Source organism: Mercurialis annua, linkage group LG4 (assembly GCF_937616625.2).
Source record: "Mercurialis annua linkage group LG4, ddMerAnnu1.2, whole genome shotgun sequence".
In the NCBI taxonomy this organism is placed as follows: domain Eukaryota; kingdom Viridiplantae; phylum Streptophyta; class Magnoliopsida; order Malpighiales; family Euphorbiaceae; genus Mercurialis; species Mercurialis annua.
Window position 1 is genome coordinate 37,603,691 of NC_065573.1, and position 22,486 is coordinate 37,626,176.

At 28.5% G+C, this 22,486-nt stretch overlaps 2 protein-coding genes and 2 long non-coding RNA genes across 5 annotated transcripts; 1 reads left to right on the forward strand and 3 right to left on the reverse strand.

Annotated features, from left to right (window-relative positions):
* Window positions 1-1,793: 1,793 nt before the first annotated feature.
* On the reverse strand, window positions 1,794-3,861 carry LOC126679024 (uncharacterized). The gene is made up of 3 exons (XR_007640789.2): window positions 3,400-3,861; window positions 2,792-2,855; window positions 1,794-2,052 (listed from the first exon to the last, which is right to left on the reverse strand). It is a non-coding gene; the product is annotated as an uncharacterized LOC126679024 (long non-coding RNA).
* Window positions 3,862-7,277: 3,416 nt separating this feature from the next.
* Window positions 7,278-9,347, reverse strand: LOC126679023 (uncharacterized). Its single transcript, XR_007640788.2, has 3 exons — window positions 9,136-9,347; window positions 8,528-8,591; window positions 7,278-7,788 (listed from the first exon to the last, which is right to left on the reverse strand). It is a non-coding gene; the product is annotated as an uncharacterized LOC126679023 (long non-coding RNA).
* Window positions 9,348-16,897: 7,550 nt separating this feature from the next.
* LOC126677942 (thylakoid lumenal protein TL20.3, chloroplastic) lies at window positions 16,898-22,248 on the forward strand. Of its 2 annotated transcripts, none has more exons than XM_050372758.2 (7): window positions 16,898-17,140; window positions 17,229-17,412; window positions 17,503-17,532; window positions 17,704-17,810; window positions 21,509-21,543; window positions 21,643-21,771; window positions 21,863-22,248. In XM_050372758.2, the coding sequence occupies exons 1-7, from the start codon at window positions 16,999-17,001 to the stop codon at window positions 22,052-22,054; spliced, it is 819 nt and encodes a 272-aa protein (XP_050228715.1). In that variant the 5' UTR covers window positions 16,898-16,998; the 3' UTR covers window positions 22,055-22,248. The 2 variants fall into 2 exon arrangements, with proteins under 2 accessions (XP_050228715.1, XP_050228716.1); XM_050372759.2 differs by having other exon boundaries at window positions 17,008-17,140; window positions 17,225-17,412.
* On the reverse strand, window positions 17,228-19,773 carry LOC130015396 (uncharacterized). The gene is made up of 2 exons (XM_056105453.1): window positions 19,395-19,773; window positions 17,228-18,504 (listed from the first exon to the last, which is right to left on the reverse strand). The coding sequence occupies exon 2, from the start codon at window positions 18,431-18,433 to the stop codon at window positions 17,876-17,878; it is 558 nt and encodes a 185-aa protein (XP_055961428.1). The 5' UTR covers window positions 18,434-18,504; window positions 19,395-19,773; the 3' UTR covers window positions 17,228-17,875.
* Window positions 22,249-22,486: the final 238 nt, after the last annotated feature.

A 22,486-nucleotide genomic window follows, 5' to 3' on the forward strand; every position in this document is an offset into this window, starting at 1 on the left:
TTTGTTGCCCACTTCCATTTTTTGAGCTATTTGCTCTAAAAGTAGGCCTATTACTACTCTGCCAACAATTGTAATTTTCTACTGAATTTTACTAATTTCTAACACATCCTCTTTTTCTTATTTAGTTTTAAGAAATTGCTATTCAGTGAAATAATTTTGATTTGGAAAAGTGTTGGTATGATTTGGAATTTTTTTCTGATTTTAATTATAGTAAATGAGTTTCATCTAGACCCTAAAAATGTATTCTTGGTGTGGTTGCAAAACTAAATGTTTTCTTGAGAAAACAAATCAAAAAGCCGGATGGTGATAATTTTATAACTCTGCCAAAAATTGAAGTGTATGCAATTAATTAAGTGATTTTTGAGCTAAATGCCATTGAAGACCGGCAAGGATCAAAACACATTGTCCGAAACTCCAAAATAACAATTTATGTTTGTGTCATAGTTTTTGATGATATATAATGGTTTTGTTTTATTTTTTAATTTTAGTATTTAATTGAGTCAACCAACATTTCAAATGTCTAAATTTTAATAATCATTCGAATCAATAAATTTTAAAAGCTATATATTTAATTTTTTTTAATCCATGGTTCACATATATAGGGTTATCTTGTCTATTGTTATTTCCGCTAAGTCTATTCGTCATGAGTGGGTTGTAGATTTTGAATAATGGAAGACATAATGAGATGTAATAAACCTTTAGTGGACACTCAATTTACTATTCACAACATTATTTAGGATAAGAAAGATAAGTAGGATCATAATATCACAAAAAAACAAATGAATAGTATGAGCATATGTATATATACAGCATATACAGAAGAAATTATTACTAAATCTATCAAATTATTATATATTATTAAAATAATGGTATTATTATAATATTACTATTCAAAAATAGAAAAAAAAATAAACAAATTATGATAATTTTAATGACATGTCATAATATGATAGGATAGTTCACAAATGACGTGATAAATTGAGTTTACGTAATAATTTCTCGTATAGACACCATTGAATATGACTTTCCATTTTGTTTTTTTTTTTTTCCGAAAAAACCAATATAATTAGAAAACCATCAATTTTTTAATCTCTTTTCAATTATACATTGATCTTATAAAATTATCAATTTTATTTCATTTTATATTTTCCACTTTCAATTACATTATAAAGCATTAAATTGTTTTTTATTAAAAAATTCAAATAAATCCTTCATATTTAGGATATATTTTAAATAGTCTTTAGTATAACAAAAAAATTTAAAACTCATAATAATTTTTTTATTTATTATAATTTAATGTTACTAATTTTTTCATATTAATTCGCACATTCAAACAGTACCCGGCCCGCCGCTGCACTCCTCTAACCCAGCAATCGTCCTTTTCCGGACCGCCGATCCTCCTCCTTAAAACAAACCCGATTTGGGTTCCTCTTAAAAAAGATGAAATTGGGTTCATCTTTTCTGTGGGAATACGAACCATATTAGTTCATATTTGTCATTGGACCACGAACTCATCTGATTAGTCTTCCCTATATAGATTAAAAAAGACAACCGTGGGCAGCGGCATGGTAAGAGGCAATTTTAATGTCGGGATGAGTATGACGATTTTTAATATTTTTAATAAAAGTTAAAAAATTAATTATATATCTAATAAATTAATTTAGGTTTAGTTAAATTTATTAAAATTCTAGTTTAGATTTAAATGTTGAATGACTTATTTAAATTTTTTTAAGCAAAAAAAAACTGTAGCACCCCTCTTGAATTTATATTAAAAATTAACTTAAAAACCCAATTCAAATTTAATCTCATAAAATTTCCAGTTCAAACATTTATTAACGATCTCAAAATAATACATATTCATTAAATTTACAAATGTCAGTTTTAAATCAGAAACCAAATGCTAATTTCAAAAATAAAATTTAATTTATCGTATAGATTTAAACTTGAATTTAAAATAAAAATCGAAACTCCGATGACACTGTTGACCCCATCTAACCAAGCCAAGTGATTGATTGCACGAATCTAGATGGATGAGTCACTGCTATCTATATCCTGAAAAATAGGTGGCAAGGGGTGAGCTGCCTACTCAATAGAATATAGCTAATTATATTTATATATATATGACAACAACAAATAAAATAAACAACAGAAAATCTTTTAATCCAACCATAAACCCATCAACTCCCATATACCATCCCAAATATACAATCAAACAAATTAAATCATTGTTTATTTTACTTCTTTAATTAGGGCCCTGCTTACCCTATCTGAATCATATCCAATGGTTTGCCGGCCATTAAAAATCACATTAATAATATCTATATCGCACAAGATACCAAACACATTAGTATCCCGACACCACTCCAGTGTCTAGCAAAACGCACAAGATATTCTATGCTTCCGAGAATATCCCGGCACCGAAGTGCCTAGCAGAAATTGATCACAACCTTTATCTCATCATTCGACAATTTAATCGTCGCATCTCTAAACCATTGGATATAATCAGTCCCAGGTAAGCAAACTGTCAACTTTCTTAATTATCAAAATTTATTTACAAATTGTCTCATCAAGCATAACCAGTTACTGACAAACATGTATCCAGCATAATCATACTGCTCAAATTTTACAATCATATAACATAGTTATTGCAACCAAAACAAATAGACAATCATATACGCATTCAGACCTCTAGCATATAATAATCATGTATCACAATAAATGACAACACCTAATAAAATAACTCACAATTAGCAATTAATTAATATACATAAATATAATCAACTATACTTACCTCGATCGCGTAATAATCTAATTAAATGAGGATTCTACTCGGCGGTCTATATTATATGTGTCTCCTAAAATATTTATAATACACACTGTTAATTTACATTAAAGTATATATTATAACATATTAAATATTACTATTACTATTATTATTATTTTTGTATAAAAATATTTATTAAACATGTCATCAATTTAACCAAAATCTAAACAAATCATATTGCTATGATTAATAATTTTAGGAACAGAAATGTAAAAATATAAACTTTAGAAATTCTCTCCTTTGTTTAATATAGCAATTTATGAATAGAAAAAGTGAAGTTTGTATGCACCAACTGCCTTAGATTTGCAGCCTTAATGCTCAATCAAAAAGGCATTATCTTGGCCCTGTGAAACGTGTACAAAGTTGTATATATATTTATGTGTATTAGAAAGAAAATTATTTATTTGTGGTTTTAATTAATTTATCAAATTTCAACATAAACAGCTTCATTGATCAAAAGTACACCTTCATATTGAAAACACAGTGTACCGTGATAAACAATTATTTGTGGAAAATTTAATATTCAATTAAATTATATATTCAGAGAAATAATATTATAGTGTTGAAAACAATACCTTAGAAGCTGTAGAGATAGAATTCACCAAAAATCATGGACTACAAATTTTCATTTCTCTCAATGACGGCTAAATTTTATTTTTGTTTGAACCCTATTAGAATTGATTAACCTCTTTTAAATAGACTTGTATTAAGTTTAGGGTTTTATTTGAGAAAAGGGTAAAATTACAACCTTACCCATTATGTTATAATTATATAATATTATTTTATTTTTTTTAAATTTCCGGATGTTACATTTCTTCCCTTCTTAAAAAAAATTTCGTCCTCGAAATTTACTTATTTACTAAGCAAAAATTAATTAAAAATCTTGATGCTCACAAAAATTTCTAACGCACACCATCTTAAAATATGTTATTCGATCAATCCTTAGAAATTATAATAAACCGCAATCCTCCACAATTATCTCTATATGAAATATATATTTCCATTTTTTTTCTATTATTTGATATCCTATCACTTCACTTCAATAACTATAATATTCCCTATAATATACAGATTAGTTGTTAAATCAAATCTAAACATCTGTTTTTTTGTCATAAACTCTAGCATAACAATTCTATGATAAATAGTCATTTAATACACCAACATAATTAATCAATGTAAAAAAAAAAAGAAAAAAAAAGCAATACTGAACCAAAAGTCCAATAACTAACTCAGCTAAACAGACTGAAAAAAGCATAATAAGTTCAAAATAAAATTATAAAATTCATCAGTCACAAAAAAATATACGCAACAATGCATAGATATAGATGATACGCTTTATAGGACAAGCAACAATTAATTTATTCTTGCTACTAGTTCATTTGAGCTAAAAACTTTATTTTTTTCTCTTTTGATTAAATTAAAATAACATTAAAATGAGAGAACATTTTCTTTCCTCTTTAAAAGAATTTCGTCCCTGAAATTTACATATTTATATTTTAAATTTAAATATAGACATCCATATAATATTCTAATCCATACGGTCTTGTGATGTATCATCCAATCCACCCTCAATTATCAAAGTTTAGTTCGTCACAATAATCCTTATATGGAAATATATATTTTCATATGATTTTCTTTTTTTTTTTAACTCGACTAACTCGCTTAGCTTTAGTATCTATAACACTCTCCCATATGGACAAATAAAATTTTAATTCACATTTACAAGACTATTCTCATGATAAAAGGTTTATGAAACAACGTAACTAACAAATCTCATAAATTTGCAATTGCAAATCAAATCTTCATATAATCAGCTAAACAAATCAAAATAAAATTTAACACATAAAACTTTGAGCAGATACCAAACAGTGAAATAAATAAATTAATAGTCACAATTACAACAAAAATAAAAAAAGATAATATATAAATATAGACAGTTAAATTTATAAGGTGATTTAATATGTGCTTGATACTAGTACATTTAAGTTAAAGACTTTTTTTTTCTTGAATTATTAAATTATTAAAAGAAAAAAATTAAATGAGAGCGCACTCCAAAAATAATAAAATTATTTAATCGTCAAACTAGTGACCTCAGAAATATCCATTCATTCTTCACTACTTAAACTGTAAAATTACTTCCTTAAAAGGTATAATCAAAAGCCTCATTAAGATCCATATCAAGAAAAAAAAATTAAATTCATAAATTTCAAACTCAATTAAAAATTACAGCTGATTTAAATCCACCAACAAAAGAAAAGAAATTAAATGTATCACATTAATTAACTTAGACGAAAAGACTATCAAATTAATCGTAATTTTTTTTATATAAAAAAAATGATAAAAAATAAAAAAAATAAAAACTTGCTCCAACAACATTATTTGCCAGTTATGCTCATTAAATCAATACGTTACCGAAAGATATCAACAATCTATCATTTAGCACACCAATTCGACAAAAAAAATTGCAGTTTGTAAAATTATCGACCATTTTTTTTTCAAAATTATCAATGAAATAGAAAATAGTCTATACTTTGTTACTTTATAAAGTTATTAAGCGGCAAGCAAAAAATAAATAAATACAATTCTTGCTCTTTTCTAGAAGTACAATCTATATGGTAACCATTGAATTATCATAACTTATTTCTATTAAAAGAAATATATTATTCTATCTATTATGATAAACACACATTAACTTAAAATGTGATAATAAAAATATTATATAAACTTTTACTTGAGCAGTAACAATTTTTTTAATATATATAATAAATTAGCACTTGACATGAAGTCCAAGATCATACTCACGAAAACTAATTTCAATTAAATTATAACAGTAAAATTATAAAGAAAAAAAAAATTCCAACCTGAAAACAAAGTAACCAACTTTTAATGTCATGGCTTATATTTTTTTTTTTTTGTAAAGACTTAAATATTCAATACCAATGTCCTACTATCAAAATTAATATAAAAGTTATACATGCTACAAATGTTCCAAAAAGACACTGATTTTATAACTATATTAAAATAAGTCGATGCGGAAATATTGTAAGAATAATTAAAAACGTCAATATTATCAATCTGTATCATAAACTAATATTATAAAATCACGAAACAACATTCAATATTATTTCACTTTATCCAAAAAAAAGAAAAATCAAGATTAAGGGATTATTGGACAAATAAAAATATGCATACTATACGTACATATTGAATCATGTGAATAATACATCTCAAAAGTGTTAATATTGTTGTAGTCTAAATTAAAAGAAATCAAATATTAATGTATCAAACCAAACAATGCTAGAAAATATAAATTCTATATCTACTATGAATAAGCTAAAAAAAACATTATGAAAGCAACAATCATTAATTCAATTATAAAATCATTTTTCTTTCTTATTTTGTTTTTATTAAATGTTAATATCATTTATATTGATATCTAGCAAAACCCGACTATAGAGATAACACATGAAATATCATTTAATAATTTTTATTTTATTTTAGACTAATACATAAATATCAAATAAAATAAAATAAAAATGACAGACGTAAATTAAATAAATAATTAAAATTCATAAATGTTTTATTCCCTTAATTCTCAATACATAATTTGATTTTACTATTTTTTTTTTCGAAATCAATTTTGTTTAAGAGTTTAGACATTAGAAATATCAATCATGAACCAATCACAAATAAAATCATACTATTCTAACGCAACAAAAAAAAAAATACATGCAATATAAAGTCATCGTAAAAATCACATTAATCAAATAAGGTGTGATCAGCTTTCAAAAGTTCAACTTAATATTATTATATAATACAAGAAACTTATCACTAAAAGCTTATCATAAATCGCACTCCAAAATTAAAAAAAAATCTTGATCTTCCAATGATAAATTGCACTCAAACGTTACATATTTTTAATTTTTTTTTTAAAGACAAAATACAACTAACTTTCATCTCTATTCTTTTTCTTATAGATCTTTTCAGCATTTAATCACACTAATCATTCTCTTAATTCAATTAACAAATTTCCAAGCAAATCAATTTTTTTTTTGACGTTATAAAATAATAAAAATTAATTTTATCAAAGACTGGCAGTGAATTTAAAATTTCAAAAGCCTTAATAAATTCTCCCCTCATTACCAATTAAAAAGCTAACCTTTTTGAAACTAATTTCACATTAATAATTAAGCCGAAAGTCAATTTAAAACACCATTTCTAAAAACAAACAAACATGAAATCTAATAGATGAAACAAAATTCAAACATTATTAATATAATCTTTTTATTATTATTATTCATCTCATTCTCACTAAATATAGCAAATCGGTTTTCAACTTATATTCTATATAAAATAAAATTATTGAATTTTAAATCATCAGTATTTAAGATAAAAGAGTTTAATTTTATATATGAATAAAATAACATCCTCATAAAATAAATACCAATTACAAACAAACACAATAAAAGAACCTATCATAATGACAATAATATAACTAGAGACTGTTATGAAACGAAACTAACTCTACCGACTCTACTGACTCATCCATACTAACTATCGGGTCAACAGGTTCATTATAAAACATCATCCTTTAATAACTCTCTTTAAAAACATGTCGGGTAACCTGAAACGTATACCCGCTCTGATACCATTAAATGTAGCACCCCTCTTGAATTTATATTAAAAATTAACTTAAAAACCCAATTCAAATTTAATCTCATAAAATTTCCAGTTCAAACATTTATTAACGATCTCAAAATAATACATATTCATTAAATTTACAAATGTCAGTTTTAAATCAGAAACCAAATGCTAATTTCAAAAATAAAATTTAATTTATCGTATAGATTTAAACTTGAATTTAAAATAAAAATCGAAACTCCGATGACACTGTTGACCCCATCTAACCAAGCCAAGTGATTGATTGCACGAATCTAGATGGATGAGTCACTGCTATCTATATCCTGAAAAATAGGTGGCAAGGGGTGAGCTGCCTACTCAATAGAATATAGCTAATTATATTTATATATATATGACAACAACAAATAAAATAAACAACAGAAAATCTTTTAATCCAACCATAAACCCATCAACTCCCATATACCATCCCAAATATACAATCAAACAAATTAAATCATTGTTTATTTTACTTCTTTAATTAGGGCCCTGCTTACCCTATCTGAATCATATCCAATGGTTTGCCGGCCATTAAAAATCACATTAATAATATCTATATCGCACAAGATACCAAACACATTAGTATCCCGACACCACTCCAGTGTCTAGCAAAACGCACAAGATATTCTATGCTTCCGAGAATATCCCGGCACCGAAGTGCCTAGCAGAAATTGATCACAACCTTTATCTCATCATTCGACAATTTAATCGTCGCATCTCTAAACCATTGGATATAATCAGTCCCAGGTAAGCAAACTGTCAACTTTCTTAATTATCAAAATTTATTTACAAATTGTCTCATCAAGCATAACCAGTTACTGACAAACATGTATCCAGCATAATCATACTGCTCAAATTTTACAATCATATAACATAGTTATTGCAACCAAAACAAATAGACAATCATATACGCATTCAGACCTCTAGCATATAATAATCATGTATCACAATAAATGACAACACCTAATAAAATAACTCACAATTAGCAATTAATTAATATACATAAATATAATCAACTATACTTACCTCGATCGCGTAATAATCTAATTAAATGAGGATTCTACTCGGCGGTCTATATTATATGTGTCTCCTAAAATATTTATAATACACACTGTTAATTTACATTAAAGTATATATTATAACATATTAAATATTACTATTACTATTATTATTATTTTTGTATAAAAATATTTATTAAACATGTCATCAATTTAACCAAAATCTAAACAAATCATATTGCTATGATTAATAATTTTAGGAACAGAAATGTAAAAATATAAACTTTAGAAATTCTCTCCTTTGTTTAATATAGCAATTTATGAATAGAAAAAGTGAAGTTTGTATGCACCAACTGCCTTAGATTTGCAGCCTTAATGCTCAATCAAAAAGGCATTATCTTGGCCCTGTGAAACGTGTACAAAGTTGTATATATATTTATGTGTATTAGAAAGAAAATTATTTATTTGTGGTTTTAATTAATTTATCAAATTTCAACATAAACAGCTTCATTGATCAAAAGTACACCTTCATATTGAAAACACAGTGTACCGTGATAAACAATTATTTGTGGAAAATTTAATATTCAATTAAATTATATATTCAGAGAAATAATATTATAGTGTTGAAAACAATACCTTAGAAGCTGTAGAGATAGAATTCACCAAAAATCATGGACTACAAATTTTCATTTCTCTCAATGACGGCTAAATTTTATTTTTGTTTGAACCCTATTAGAATTGATTAACCTCTTTTAAATAGACTTGTATTAAGTTTAGGGTTTTATTTGAGAAAAGGGTAAAATTACAACCTTACCCATTATGTTATAATTATATAATATTATTTTATTTTTTTTAAATTTCCGGATGTTACAACACTCTTAGATTTTTTTTAATGGTTTCATCACTTAAGTAAGAAAATCGTCCCAAATTGAAAATTTAAGATATAGCTGAAAGTGAAAAATGCAAAAACTAGGTAGTATTTGACAATTTTATAAGTTCAGAATGTAATAGAAAAAAAGCTAATATATGAGTGGTTTTTGGCTAAATTCACTTTCGACAAACAAAAGGAAAATGGAATAAATTTCCATTCTTTTTTTTTTTGATAAAAAGAAGAGCCGGCAACAGCCAGAAAGAGCAGCTTAGGACCGTCTGCTCATACGAGGAAAAGATACACCAATGATATCCTCCATAAGTAAGCTCCTGACTTCATCCAGAACGTTATTGTAGACACTTAAGCCTATGGGCTGAGAAAAACCAAGGTTGGCTAAGCGGTCGATTAAATTTCCATTCTTGATAATGAATAAACAAAAAGCTAAATAAAGTCGAGCCAATTAAAAAAATTCAATTATCAAATTACAGTATTTTTACGGAAGGTTATCCAGATTAATCATCAAATTTTATTTTACTAGCAAAGTTGTGTTATATATTAATCCTCAATACATTTCTATTTATCTCGACAATTACAAAGATAAAATGTTTGTCTGACTTTGTTTATTTGAAGGCTAAAATTATATACTTTAGCTTAAAATGGGTATTAACTTTTAAATGACTCGTAAGTAATTTTTTTGTTTGAATTTATTTAGTTATCTTTTGTTAGAGGTAAATCCAAGTTCAGTAGTAAAACATAAAGATTTGATAGTCGTCATCACTACTGTTATGTAAAGGCCTAATCACTCAAAAAACTCTCAACCTTAAACTTTTTTTCAATTCCACTCCGACGTTGAAAATTTGTCAATTTTACCCACTTTTGAATTTTCCGTTTTCAATTGTACCCCAATATTTTAATTTTTGTTAATTTTTTTACTTAAATGATGAAATTATTCAATTAATTAAGTTTAAACATAAAATTAAATTCTTTTTTATTCAAAAAAGTACAAATAAGTCCTTTATTTTTAAAAACTAACTAAAAACCATAATCAAATTAACACTAATTTAAATTCTTAATTAATTTAACTAAATTTAAATAAATTATAAAAATATACAATTAATATATGCGAGACATGGAGAATGTTTTAAACAAATTTCCAAACGCAAAAGACGTTAATTTAATTTTTCAAGGTACAATTGAAACACAAAAATGCAAAATAGGGTAAAATTGACAAATTTTCAACGTCAGGGTATGATTGAAAAGGGGCTAAAAGGTCGGGGTTTTTTAAGACATTAGACCTTATGTAAAAACATTGTTGTTTAGTTATTATTAATTGTTGTCGCCGAAAATCGAAAGGTTGGGGGTAATGTCACAGATTATGCTGAAATGATTCAAGTACTCCATTGAAAAATGAGTATAGGTCGTAAGAATTAGGATTGCAGACTATAATAAAACCCTAGCTAGAACATACAAGCTGACAAGCTCAAATCTCTGGAATTTAATTATCAGCAAAAGTTCTGAAAAATCCTGACGCATGGCTCGCTGACTTTTGGTTCTTTCTTTCTGTAAGAGCTCAAGGCTCGAGTCGTCTCTCACACACCAATTAAGTAGCTTCCCACCTCTCTGCTATCGTACTTAGCACAAAGGGCTTAACCCGTAATCCCACTTTTTTTTTAATGGATTATTGGCAAATAATTATTTTACTTAACATATCATGTCATTTTTTAAACAAACATGAAAGACTTATTAGATTTAAAAATAAAAATTATGTCTAAAAATAATTTTAAATTAAGAGTTGGATATAATTTTTGTTTACGAATATGAACAATTCCTATAATTAAAGTATCACCTAAAGGTTGCTAAAGCGCTCGGTCTTCTAATTTAGGTTAGATCGTGGGTTCAAATCGTACACATTCATGCAGCCGTTTTGAAATTTGGAATTAGAGTTTTGCCTATAGCTAGCAAATTTGGCTCAAATAAGGATCAATCTTAAAATTAGTGTCATTTCATAATTGGGATTTGTCCATGACACCTATTATAATTAAATTAAAAAAGTAGAACTTAGAGGTTTACAATGTGGATTTGTTATTTTAAAAGATCTATCTTCTTCAGGTTTATGGATGTACATGTAAGCAGTTCTTGAACCTAGCTAAGCTTCTCTGCTTTGAATTATCATAATTTCCCCATAAAACTCTCTTGATATGGATTTGTGTGAATAATCAAAGACAAAGAACCAATGGGAGTTGGTGCAAGTGGTAAGCGGTTTGGTACCGCTTAAGCAAGTTCTCGGGTTCGAGTCCTTGTGAATGCAGAAAATTCCCACTGGCAGACTCACCCACCATGCCAGATGCGCGACGCGGGTCGGATCCGGATTAGTCAGGGCGAAGCCTTGAAAACGGGATGAGCTTACCAAAAAAAAAGACAAAGAAAGATGGGTGTTGGAGAGATAGTCAGTAGTTTGGAGTGGAGAGGACACTAAATGTGCGATATTGAGGGATATGAACTTTATCGGATTCTACCAAACCCCACCATTATTACAAAGAAAGAAAGAAGAGATTGATCCTCATATCCCCTCAAACAGCAACAAATAGCCTCTTTACAGTCTTTTTACGTACATCCCCACCATCAATTACTATGCATGCATGCCATGCTGCCACTATATATATATTATAGTATTTCTTATTATAGTATTTCAATTGAAAAAAATAATAATTAAAACTTAAAAAGCATAAGAATCCTTAGATTCGTACCAAATTTAAAATAATTTAATTGATCAAATGCGAACTATCAAAGAACAACTTCTAGTCATTATTGGTAAAGACGCTATAATCAATTCACTGAAAGATTCAAACCGTTAACTGGGCCTCCAAAGATGGTGTTATCTCTGGGATATTTAGTTGTTGGTTTTGAGTTCATATGAAATCCATTTATAAATTGTTTAATAAACGATTTTTACATTTTAAATTGTGTTTTTTAGAAACTATTTGTAATCGTTTGAAAGTGCAAAGTGAAACTGTAAAGATTTTGACCTTGAGATACGGCTAAACACTTTTAATTTGATGGTTAAATTTTACAAACATTTTTTTAAAATTATTTTTTTATAACAAAAATCGAGGATTTATTCCGTCCATCATGAGGATAAGCCTCAAACTGATATAGAGTTGGAGCCTTAATTTATTGTAGCCCACTTGAGTTAACAGGACATCAACAACTAAGGCAGACTAGGACAACAGTTGCTATGTTATCTGTATCGGAGCCCTAAGGCTCAATGCCTTGCCCTAATATTGGGGCAATGCATCTAAGCCTATGACTGTTGGTGAGACGGTTTTAATGGCCCATTAAAAGTTTAGACAACCAAGAGCTTACTTTTATTCAGTTATTCAGTTCTTTATCCCAATAGGCTTTAATGTTAGTGCTTACCTAATAATTTGAGAAAATTACACCAAATCACCCAAAAACTCAAAAGTTTGTATAAATCACCCAACTTTTTTTTTTTTGCAAAAATCCCTCAATTTTAAAAGATTCTTTTCATCCCTACCTTTTAATAGTTGTGATTACTATTTTATCCCTATGGTGTATTTTACCTATTGTGTTTTCATTACACCTAATAATTTCTCCTCATTTTACATAAACCGGCCAATTCTAACCGAATCACCACCGGTCAGACCGTTATTAGCCGGCCAACAGTCGGACCACCGCGGTCAACGCCGGTCAACGGCCAGACCACCGCGGTCAACGCCGGTCAACGCCCGGACCACCGCGGTCAACGCCGGTCAACGGCCGGACCACCGCGGTCAACGGTCAGACCAATGCTGGTGAACGCCGGTCGGACCATCAATGGTTGGTGGTCTGACCATTTTTAATGGTTGGACTAATACTTGTTTAATAATTAAAAATTAAATAAAACATCATATTGGGGTTAAGGGGATTTGAACCCTTGACCTCTTACAAGAATGACCAAGTGCTTTGCCATTAAGGCAAAGGCTTATTGCTGTCAACATTTGCTCTATAATGTATATATATATTATATACATCTAATTATAAATTTATTAGAATGAAATTATTTTTATAGTATAAATTAAATATAAACTAAATATCAGTTTAAATTAAAGTTACTATTAAATAAGTCTAATTTAATTTATTTAATAAATATTTACACAGTAAAAATAAAAATATACATATATTTATATTTTACACTCTTTATTAATACATGAGTAAGACTAATAAGATATTTCACTTGTTAAAATTAAAAAATATAATGATTTGTTGGTCAAATCCGAGGTGGTCGTGGTCGGATACGTGGTGGTAGGACCCGCCATGGTGGGCAAAAATTCAATATAAACCTAATAACGACTTAATGTCAACTCAATGACAACTTAATGTTAACTTTATTATTTATACTATTAAAAATAATTTATAAAATGACAAATAAAGTAATAGTAATTTAAAAGCAAACTATCTAAGATTTTGTTGACATGAATCGAAAGTAAATTTAAAATAAATGAACTGAATATAAACTTAATATGAACTCAATGTCAACTTAATATAAACTCAAAGTAAACTTAATATAAATTTATGTCAACTTAATGTAAATTTAATGTTCACTAAATATCAACTCAAAGTAAATATTTTGATAAATAATTATAAATTTTAAATGAAATTTTTTTTTATTATAATAGTAAAATTATTTTTTTATAATTCATACTTTTAAAAATAAACTAATTGTAGAATGAAAGTATATTATTTAAGATTTTTCGCAATGATTTATGTAAATTTAATGTCAACTCAACGTCGAATCAATGTAAACTCAATGATGACTCAGTGTCAACCCAATATAAACTTAATGTCAACTCAACGTCGAATCAATGTAAACTCAATGATGACTCAATATAAACTTAATATAAACTTAATATGAACTCAATGTCAACTTAATGTGAACTTAATATAAATTTATGTCAACTTAATGTAAATTTAATGTTCACTAAATATCAACTCAAAGTAAATATTTTGATAAATAATTATAAATTTTAAATGAAATTATTTTTTATTATAATAGTAAAATTATTTTTTTATAATTCATACTTTTAAAAATAAACTAATTGTATATTGAAAGTAAATTATTTAAGATTTTTTGCAACTATTTTTGTAAATTAATGTCAACTTAACGTCAAATCAATGTAAATTCAATGATGATTCAGTGTCAACCCAATATAAATATAATGTCAACTCAACGTCGAATCAATGTAAACTCAATGACGACTCAATGTCAACTCAATATAAACCTAATATCAACTAAATGTAAACTTAGTATAAATTAAACTTAATATCAACTCAATGTCGACTCAATGTCAAGTGAATGTAAATCTAATATCAACTCAATGTAAAATTGATGTAAACTACATGTCAATTCAAAGTAAATGTTTTAGTAAATTATTATAATTTTAAAATTAACTTAGTATTAACTCAACGTCGACTTAATATCAACTCAATGTCGACTCAATGTAAACGTAATGTCAATTCAATGTAATCCTAATGTCAACTCAGTGTAAATATCATGTCAATGCAATGCAAACCTAATGTCAACTCAATATTAATTTAATGTCAATCTGAAAAAGTAAATTATTTTAATTTTGAAATGTAACTTAATATCAACTCAATGTAAACTCAATGTGAACCTAATGTCAACTCGATGTGAACCTAATGTCAACTCAACGTAAACTTGATGAAGGTTACATGTCAATTTGAAGCAATTTTTTTAGAAATTTATTATAATTTTAAAAACTAACTTAATATCAACTAAATTAACTTATATAATTTATTTTGAGTTTATATCGAGTTGACATTAAGTTAATTGTGTTTCTAATACATTAGTTTATAAATTTATTTTAACTTAATTTACTTTAAGTTAATATTTAATTTACACTAGTATTAATTTAATTAGAATAAATTAATTTAAATTTTAACAAGCGTAATATTTTATTAGTATTTTATAATAATATATTATTTATAATCAACCATTTTAATATGTTTATATTTAGTTTAAATGCTTTCTTATACATTATTAAAGAGTATATGTATATATATAAAAGAGTAAATAAAGACAACAAACATGTCTTGCCTTGATGGTTAGACACATGGACTAAGAGTGAGAGGTCATGGGTTCTATTCCTACTAATAGCAAATTTATATTTTATTTAATTCTTTTAAAATCTCACCACTATAGTTGATTGCCCGTTGACCGCGGTGGTCCGGCCGTTGACCGGCGTTGACCGCGGTGGTCCGGCCGTTGACCGGCGTTGACCGCGGTGGTCCGGCCGGTCGGACCGAAAATTGGTCGGTGGCGGGTGGTTAGTTTATCTAACCAAATCCACATTTGCCACGTGTCATCATTTGATTGATTCAAACATAGACCAATGAAATATTGACAAATATCAAGGACAATATTGTCTCATTTTTTTTTATTTTGGGTTATGAGGGATTTTTGTAAACTTTTTATTTTTTTTGAGAGATTTTTGCCAAAATCAAAATGGTGAGGGAAAAGTGAAACACCATAGCATTTTTAGGGGATTTGTGTAAAAAACCCCAATAATTTTTCAAAATCTATAGATAGTACAATTTTGGGCTACTTAGGAGCCCAACAGAAAAGCCTGGATTTTGTCCATCCATCTATTAGATAATGGAAGAAGCACATTACCATCCCTCAAATTTAATCATGCTATTCTCAAATACTGAAATAATTAGAACTAATCTCCTCTCAAGTTCATCTGAACATGGGAGGCCATATTTTAAGTGTGATCTTAGCATACAACAATAAACAAAATACGCTGGTCCAAGGGTCTTAATTTTAATCTCGTTCGACTACACTAGTAAATTGTTCGATCCACTGAAACTTCATCAAACACCAGCTTCAAAAGGAATCCGAAAGTAAATATCATCAACAGTTATCAAAACCAAATAGTAAAACAAACCATCAAAATAAATATTGAAAAAATATCATTAACCTTTTATTAGTTCAAGGATATTAGTAAAAATTATTTTTTTTGAGTTGCAAACCAAAAAAACTTCAAAAAAATTGATAGAATCAAATATACTTCACATACAAATCAGTATTACTTTAAACAAGATAAGGATATTTAACAAGTTTTCAAAATTAAATAAAAAAACTCCATCTATAGAGATTGGAGTGTATATCAAATAAAATACGATTAAAGCATTTTTAATGAATGTATGAAAAGAGAAAAGGAGATAGTTTTCGCCTACAAGGTGAAAAACTATTTATCTCTAAACTATAAATGTTGAATTGTTGTTAGGGAGAGGAGGTTACTTTTTTTTTCTTTTTTTCAAGAAAGAGTGTTGTAATTAATAATTATTTTAAATTTTATCTTTAAGTTAATAAGAATTTATTTGAAGAAATACAAAATTTAGTTTAAAACTTCAAATTATTATGAAAAAAAGTATTCCTTCGGAATACCAAGTGGCAATCGACTGTCCAAACAACATAACAAACGTGTACTTATCCTTAGCCAACGCAAAAATAAGTGGATAAAGCAAAGCAAGAGAGCTGACGAAACATGTTTTCTTGTATTTTGTAGCAGAACATCAACAATATAGAAACTAAGATCATCTTAACAATGGCATCAATCTCCCCATTATCCATTAAATTTATCAGCAAATCTAATTTATCCACAAAATCTCCATACCATCTGCCCTCTCAATCCAAGCCATTTCACATAGCTTGTCACTTAGGCACACAAAGACAGGACCCATTTCTTGGTAAGTAAATTTACATAACTTGAAAAGGTTTGCTAAGATTAACAATGGTCAGTTTGAGATTCTGACTGGTTTTTCCTTGAAAAGGAAGATTGTTCTACAACTAGGTCCAAGAACAACTGGAGTAAACTAGTTTCAACTGCATTGGCGGCGGCCGCTGTTGTTAATTTTGGCTTCGGTTCGCCTGCAGTTGCTGATCTCAATAAGTTTGAAGCGGAGATGCGTGGCGAGTTCGGTATTGGATCAGCTGCTCAGTTCGGTTCGGCAGATCTCAGGTTCGTTTCTTTTTGAAGCTAGCTTTTGGATTTCTAAACACCACTTATCTAAGAATTTGCTTATCTGCAATTTTTGCAATTACTATGCAGGAAAGCAGTGCATATGAATGAAAATTTCAGGTAATTCACTGTATTACTATTCTATCTCTATCTATTTTTTACTGGTAAAATGAACTATGGCCTGCCATTTAATTGAAAGCAAAGCAAAGCAAAGCAAAGCAAAGAAATGGAAATTTTCAATTAAAATAGTGCACAATTGAATACTTACAAATACTTAAATGGGTGATGCAGAAGAGCCAATTTCACATCAGCTGATATGAGAGAGTCTGATTTTAGTGGTTCAACATTCAATGGTGCGTACATGGAGAAAGCGGTTGCATACAAGGCGAATTTTACAGGTAAAACCTTCAAGAATCCTTCATAGTATATCACTAGTCTGATGAAACGGTAGCTCTAGAATTGTTCATATGAAATGCTTCAAAATACTCTTCTTTTGATGAACCTGAGTAGATAGATGCTTCATTGAGGTGCTTTTGAATCTATTACTTGCTTTCATTGATTTATATACCCTTTTCCCTTGACTCCATGGACAATTTGGAGCAGCCATCAGTGCTTGCACAATTTCGTGCGATGTATTCCTTCTATTCTGCCCAGCAATTTTTCCGATCTTGTCATACTCATGAACTTTCTTCTTTGCAATCTCCGAGCTTAAATAATCCAACTGCGACATATGCCTCGTACTCGAGACATTCTTTCGGTTCTCTTTATTCCTATTTATCTCTCCTTGCTTTCTGAGTAAATCCTTTTCAACATTTAGTATAATGTGATCCATCGCATCGGTTTCTAAAGAAACTTGCGAAGTCTGCCTTCCGCAACCCTCAGGGAAGTCTCTAAGAGCTGAGATCCTTTTTCTAGATGGATAAACTTTAACTACCTCAGACTGAACCCAGCTATTACACACATCTCGGCCACAACCAACCGGAAATTCACGAACCGCAGCTACCTTTCTGTTGGAGCTCATTGTAGAATCAACTCTGTTTTATGAACACCTTTTCAATGAATCAAATCCCTTTTTATGAACACTTCAATGATCTGCATTAGATCACATACTAGGATGAATATAGCCAAAAAACAATTAAACAAATAACAATTTGGGAGTGAAGGAAATTTAAAATACTAAAAGGGCACTCATGGAAAAAGTTTTCCTGATTTGATATTTTCCTTGCAATGACTAGAAACAAGAACTTAACATGAATGCTTAAAAATTTCTTTAGGTACTGAAATGGAAGAATACAACTTAAAACATAAATGAACAAAAGCATCATTTCACCCCTCAATTTGATCTAAAATATCATAAGAGTCAAATTTCTGGATTTTTAACAAATAAATCCAAAACTTATAATTTTTGGATCATTTGACTAAAATTCAACCGAATCAAGAAAACTTTCATAAATATAAAATAGAATAACTGCTGTAATTTTAAATTCTAAAGTAGTATTTTAGAACACCAATAGGAGTAAATAAACAGGTAAAAGACTGAGACAGAGTTCAAGAAATTCATCAAAAAGGGTATTTATTAAAGAAGAGAATGAAAAATAGATCAAAAGAAAATAAAATCACAGAAAGAAAATATTGTTTAACCATTACAGAGTGCAGTTCAAGAAAAAGAAAAAGAAACACAGATAAAAGGGTAGACATAAATTTGCAGAGGGTGAAGATGGAAGATGGTAAAAGTGAAATTAAGGGTTTTTAACGTTTCATTTGTACTGCACCATTTTGAAAAACATTGAGGGCTTATGTGATTAAAAAATCAATAAAAGGGTTTATGGATTTTTTCTTGCAGATATAGAGGGTTTTTCTTATCTTCTGCCACATAGAATACAAACAAACAACTAGGTTAAATTTCATCAAAAAATATGGAATTTAAAAACGTAATTAACCAAAATTGTTCGCGTTTGACAAAATGCATAAACAAAAATTACCTATTTAAAGAAAGAACTTCAAGATGATCAAACTTAATCCGACTAAAAAGTATGCCGATGACGGCAAGAGAAACCTGTAAGGCGGTGATTTGCGGAGGGGAAGGAGTTTAGAATGGTGATGAAGCGGTGGGTGGACAAAAGATTTAATTAGGGTTTAAGAAGAACTTTTTGTGGAAGGGAGAATAACTCATTCTCTGGTCTCAGAGTTTGTTAGAATTGTAGATTATAATGATCTAAATTGTAAGTTTTGGTTTTGGGTCAGATCAAATACTCTGAAATTCAATTTTGATACTAGCAGAATTATAGATTCTCCGTTGACAACGTTGTCTTGTTTGTTATTTTCCATTGAATTTATTTAAATGTATTCATTTTAACACAGATAAAATATAGGCCAAATGTTGTAAAAAGGCCAAACCTTTCATAAACGTTTCACAAAAGTCCTAACCTTTCAATTTTGTCGATTTTGGCCAAAAACAAATTATTTGGTTTCAATTGTGGCCAACTCTCAATTTGATTTCAATTTGCCTATGTGACACCTATGTGGCGCCTATGTGGCATGTCAAATATTGAAAGGTCAGGACTTTTGTGAAACCAAATAATCCATTTTTGGCCAAAATCGACCAAATTGAAAGGTCAGGACTTTTGTGAAACCAAATAATCAGTTTTTGGCCAAAATCGACAAAATTGAAAGGTCAGGACTTTTGTGAAACTTTTGTGAAAGGTTTGGCCTTTTTACAACATTTGGCCTAAAATATATTAGAAGGATGGTTAAACTGACTTTTTAGTTTGATTTTACATTTGTGTTTTAATAATTTTTTAATTCAAAATGGTACCAAAAGTTTTTTTTTTATAAATACCAAAAGTTATTAAAAAAACAGAAAAATGAATAAATATGCCCGTAAAATCTAAAAAGGAACAAATAAATCTTATAGTGTCTTTAAAAAAGAAGCAAATAAACCCCTATCATTTTTTGAAAAAAAGGCAAATATGCTCTTCTAAACATGTTAACATTGTGTGAACTGTGTGTGTAGATTTTGTTGACATGACGAACATGAATCCCACATAACATTTTTAAATTCACGAATTGCATATTTTCAGCTCTCTTTATAATGAAAACAGTTTCAAAAATTAAAAATCCTAATATTTCAAATCCAAATTAATCAAGAATCCTAATTAAACAATTTTAGTTTTATTTTCACGTCGTAAATTAGGATTTTCTATTAACTTGGATTTAGGAATGTTATGTATGTCATGTTAGCAAAATTTACACACCGTGTACACATTATTAATACGATGTTTAGGAGAAGGATTTGTTTTCTCCCTTTAAAGACGTTAGGAGCTTATTTCTCATTTTAAAGACATTAGAGGCTTACTTATCCCTTTTTAGATTTCAAGTATATATTTACTCCTAATCCCAACTTTAGGGGCATATTTGCCCTTTTTCTATTAAAAATAATAAAATAGACTCCATTTTAGAAGATTTTTTTATCTTTACTCATGCTGACATCGACGACAAATAACATCAATTAATAAAGGGTCCAGTTTGTACTTTTTTTTACATCGTTAAATTTTTAATAATAATAAATTGTTCATGTCTAAATTAAATAAAATATCACGTATTTATATGTATTTATATCAGATGGTGTCCACGTCAGCGAAAATAAAATAAAATTTTGTTAAAAGAGATTCAGTTTTTTAACAACTTTAGGTATCGCTTTAAAACAAAAAAAAATTAAAATTAATTTTTTTAAAAGGAACCTGAAATGAAGGACAAAATTGTATATTGGCCTTTATTTGTTTTTTTTTCCTCTCTTTTTTTACAGATTAAAAAACAAAACAAAAATGCTGATATAAACTGTATTTCTTAATTAAGTTTGTAAACCATTTATGTTAACCCTTTGTTATGGATAGTTTGTTGGCATCAAAATTTGTGTACAAATGAAATAATGTGCATGGTGCAAAGTTATAATCATTACAAATAATTTACATGGTACATCTCTGTCGTAATAAAAAAATTGCTATCAAATATATATTTTGACTTCAAAACCATAATTATTGATAAACTTTTGGAAGAGACAGCCACTAATTTGTTGTTTTATTTTGACAATTAACAGGTGCAGATTTGAGCGACACCTTGATGGATCGAATGGTATGATCCAATTGTATGATTGTCCTACAGCACAGAAAGAACTTTGCTATGCAAAATAATGACCGATGTTTGTCTGTATGCTATGATTTCGTCCAACAGGTCCTGAATGAAGCTAATCTGACGAATGCAGTGCTCGTTCGATCAGTTCTAACTCGCAGTGATCTCGGAGGCGCCACAATCGAAGGTGCCGATTTCAGCGATGCAGTCATAGATCTCTTACAAAAGCAGGTACTAAGATCATGACTTGTATATGTTTGTTGTTTTCATGGGAGTTTAATTAAGCTATGGTCATAATTAAATTTTTTGTTTTGTTTAAAAGGCGTTATGCAAGTATGCGAACGGAACAAATCCAATAACAGGAGTAAGCACTAGAAAAAGCTTAGGCTGCGGAAACAGCAGGCGAAATGCGTACGGTAGTCCATCGTCTCCTCTTCTAAGTGCTCCTCCTCAACAACTACTTGATCGCGACGGTTTCTGCAATGAAGCCACCGGTCTTTGCGATGCAAAGTGATTTCAAGCCGTTTTCATGTAAATAGATGAATTTTATTTAAAATCGGAGTATTTACTGCTACAGATTCTGAATGTAGAGCTATAAAAGTTGGAAAAAAAAAGAAACAGAAACCTGCTAAATGTGTTTATGTCTTGAAATTGAACATAAAAAGATAACCATTGTTGCCTTGCTTTATATAATTAAGAGAAATTTTGCGTCCTGAATTGTTTTTTTTTTTTTTCAGTTATAGCATAATTACCATTCAAGTCAAGATCATAGCATAAACAAATTGAACGGAAGTCTATTTAGAATGGCAGAATCGAAGAAAAAAAGGCTTAATACATTATTTGACCCCTAAACTATACCATTTTATTCTCTGCGACCTCTAAACTAATTTCGTATTCTTTTGGACCTCTTAACTCTTTTTTTTGTTCTATTTAACCCCTCATTCGG

Bases quoted from the DNA above. Each gene is read 5' to 3' on its own strand.
- LOC126677942 (XM_050372758.2), top strand. From the start codon at position 16,999: ATGGCATCAATCTCCCCATTATCCATTAAATTTATCAGCAAATCTAAT. The intron at 17,413-17,502 runs GTTCGTTTCTTT...ATTACTATGCAG, and splicing joins TTCGGTTCGGCAGATCTCAG to GAAAGCAGTGCATATGAATG. The intron at 17,811-21,508 runs GTAAAACCTTCA...GACAATTAACAG, and splicing joins ATACAAGGCGAATTTTACAG to GTGCAGATTTGAGCGACACC.
- LOC130015396 (XM_056105453.1), bottom strand. From the start codon at position 18,433: ATGAGCTCCAACAGAAAGGTAGCTGCGGTTCGTGAATTTCCGGTTGGT.